The sequence below is a fragment of the Dendroctonus ponderosae genome, unplaced genomic scaffold, assembly GCF_020466585.1.
Source record: "Dendroctonus ponderosae isolate FM_Combo_2020 unplaced genomic scaffold, Dpon_F_20191213v2 Dpon_F_20191213_1, whole genome shotgun sequence".
Taxonomy (NCBI): domain Eukaryota; kingdom Metazoa; phylum Arthropoda; class Insecta; order Coleoptera; family Curculionidae; genus Dendroctonus; species Dendroctonus ponderosae.
Window position 1 is genome coordinate 34,411,561 of NW_026017110.1, and position 2,758 is coordinate 34,414,318.

General features: G+C 37.2%; 1 protein-coding gene across 1 annotated transcript in view; it reads left to right on the plus strand.

Moving 5' to 3' along the window:
* Nucleotides 1–2,758, plus strand: part of LOC109535705 (tubulin alpha-3 chain) — a gene marked incomplete in the record, with an annotated part of 34,339 nt that overhangs the window by 26,106 nt on the left and 5,475 nt on the right. The window contains 1 exon segment of the mRNA XM_048670287.1: nucleotides 1,865–1,998. Coding sequence (XP_048526244.1) covers nucleotides 1,865–1,998 — 134 coding nt within the window.

The following is a 2,758-nucleotide window of genomic DNA, read 5'->3' on the forward strand; positions in this document are numbered from 1 at the left end:
ATGGCAATATCCAACACTTCAGGAGCTCCCGATCCTGTCGGTATCCTAGTCGGGATCTCTGGGCCCAGGATTACTCCACCTTGGGCATCTACTGCATGGCTACTGCATGTGTCAGACTCCACGACAACACTGACAAATTCAATATTGAAAGAGACGTACGTCAGACTGACACCATCTCACCAAAACTTTTTAATTCGCTAGTTCAATTACGGATGGTGGCGTTGCAAAACGTCAAATTACTCGTCGTCGAGTGACAGTTGTGACTTGTGACACTTGTTTATTTATTGGAGTTGATGACATTTATAACATAAAACAATACTTACACCGTTACAGTACAACACTTACAGTTAATTAAAACAAAACAAAACAAATTAAAATCAGAAGTAAACGCTAATGTGACACCAAACGTCAACAAAGCAATGTCAAATTATTACTTAACTTATAGTTATAATTTTAACCACCAGGGGGTGTCTGGACTTTTGAACTTGCAAATACCGTTCTCCAGTACATGTTCAAACAAACAAACTAGAACCACTTGTGTTGCGAACAACAAGTGCGAATATAAACGGTGTCTATCCTTGTCAAAAGTCCTTATATGTCCGATTCGATGTATGTCGTTAGGGCTTGCACTTCCTCACAGCAACTTCGGTTGGATCTGAAACCAGCCTGGTTTGGCTGAATAATATCGTCTACAGTTTGATATATTCTATTGAACATTAGCCTCTCTATCAATTTATAACAAACACTGAGCAGTGCGATTGGGCGATAGCTGGCTGGGTCGTCGCTTGGTTTCCCTGGTTTCAAAGTAGCTAGGGGTCTGAGCTATTCTGAACTGTTCTGGGGTTTGTCCCGTATTTAGTATATCTGTGAGGCATTTGCTAAGCCGCTTGTGCAGGTGGTCGTAGGAGGTAGTCCTCTCGCAGGTCGTCCTAGGTGCTTTATAAATTATGGGAATACACCATCATCGAAGCCTGCTGCCTTCCGAAATTTGAGTGTACTTATGCCCTTCATTTGATGTTCATTTCATCGTTAGCAAAACAGGAAGAGAAAAGAGGATTGTCTTCAAGGGGAATGTTAATTAATTTTCTTCCTTAACCGTGTCTTCGAACTTTTTATAAATCGGTCCATTTTCTGAACGTTGTTTACTATATCTAACGCTACTTGACAAGGAATCACTTTATGTTCTTTGGTGAGTTGCATCTCCAAGTCGAAGTAGAAGAGACCATCCTCTTCGCCTGGAAGCTGAAAAATCCATATTTTCTGTCGTACTTTCCCATCGCTTCCTTCTTTCATCGTTGAGCGATTGTAATATTTGGCTTCCTAGATCCGGATTTCTTATACACATTGTATAAGGTTTCCGTGTTCTTATTCTACCAGGTTATATATTCTCTTCTGTATCCGCGGGGTATATTACGCTTAGCGCTTCCAATCAGTATGCCAGCGAATTTTTCATAGTTTTCTGATTTTGGTGGGATCCACCGTAGGTGTAAATGGACCTTTTTAGAATATGAAGCCGAGTCCGCCTCTCCAAAATCTTGGTTTTGGTACAGATTTTATCAAATGTACCTGCGTTCCGATATTGATAATAACTGACCGGATTTGAAAGATTGCAGTGAAGAAGTGACATCAGTGCGGGTTTTTTTCTGAATTCGGCGTTTCATGCGTTAACATCCACTAAAACTGGCTGTAAACGTGGCGCAGTTTCTATTTGTGGCTTTATTGGCTGTCTATTTTTACCTAAGTGGGGATAACGGTTATAATACATCGATTTTCATTAACAAATATGGTCAATTCAATAACCATATTTGCTTTGAAAGCTCTAAATAGTTCTAAATTGTAACATAATATTTGTTTCATGCTGCAGAGGAGATGTCGTACCAAAAGATGTTAATGCGGCTATTGCTACCATCAAAACGAAACGTACCATCCAGTTTGTCGATTGGTGCCCAACTGGTTTCAAAGTTGGTATAAATTATCAACCACCAACTGTTGTGCCAGGTAATTAATAATTGTGTATTTTTTGGTGTTGTAGTTGGCAATTTATTTCAAATTCAATTGATAGTAGATTTAACATAAAAAGGTAAATTATCATATAATATTCCTGCTGGATAAAAGATATACTGCTTGTAAATTTGCTAAAGTTTCACCCAGAATCCAGAATACTGACTTCGTAAAATTGAGAAGCATTTTACAATCCTACACGTTTTCTCGATCAGATCTTCTATTATAGAGAACCACTGATGAGTCACCATTTTTATTTAAGATTAAAAAATTTACACATAATCTCCATTCTCTACAAACCGTAAATAGAGTTAATTATTCTTCAATTAATTTTATTTCTAATAATTTAGCGACCTGCAGTTCAATTTATTTCATTTTTCCTTCGTGCATCCGTAACGCATTCTACAATTAGGAGATCTACTAGAGCTTGTAAAGTCCTTACTGTTCCTTTATGATATTTAAATTTCAAAATTGTTGCTCCATGTAAAACTCAATTTCCTTCATAATCTCAATGTAAATAATTTTCGTCATTAATTTCATTTATACTTAAAGCATACCCAGATAGCATTTGATATTCTATGAATATCCCAGAGTGTTCAAAAAATATACAGAACATTGCGGGAATATACTGGGAATATACAGGGTTGAACATTCCTAACATGAATGTTCGTGGAATATACATGCATGTATATTCATCAAAGTTCATAAAAAGCATATCCTGGGTATGTACATACATGTACATATTGGGTATATGTGC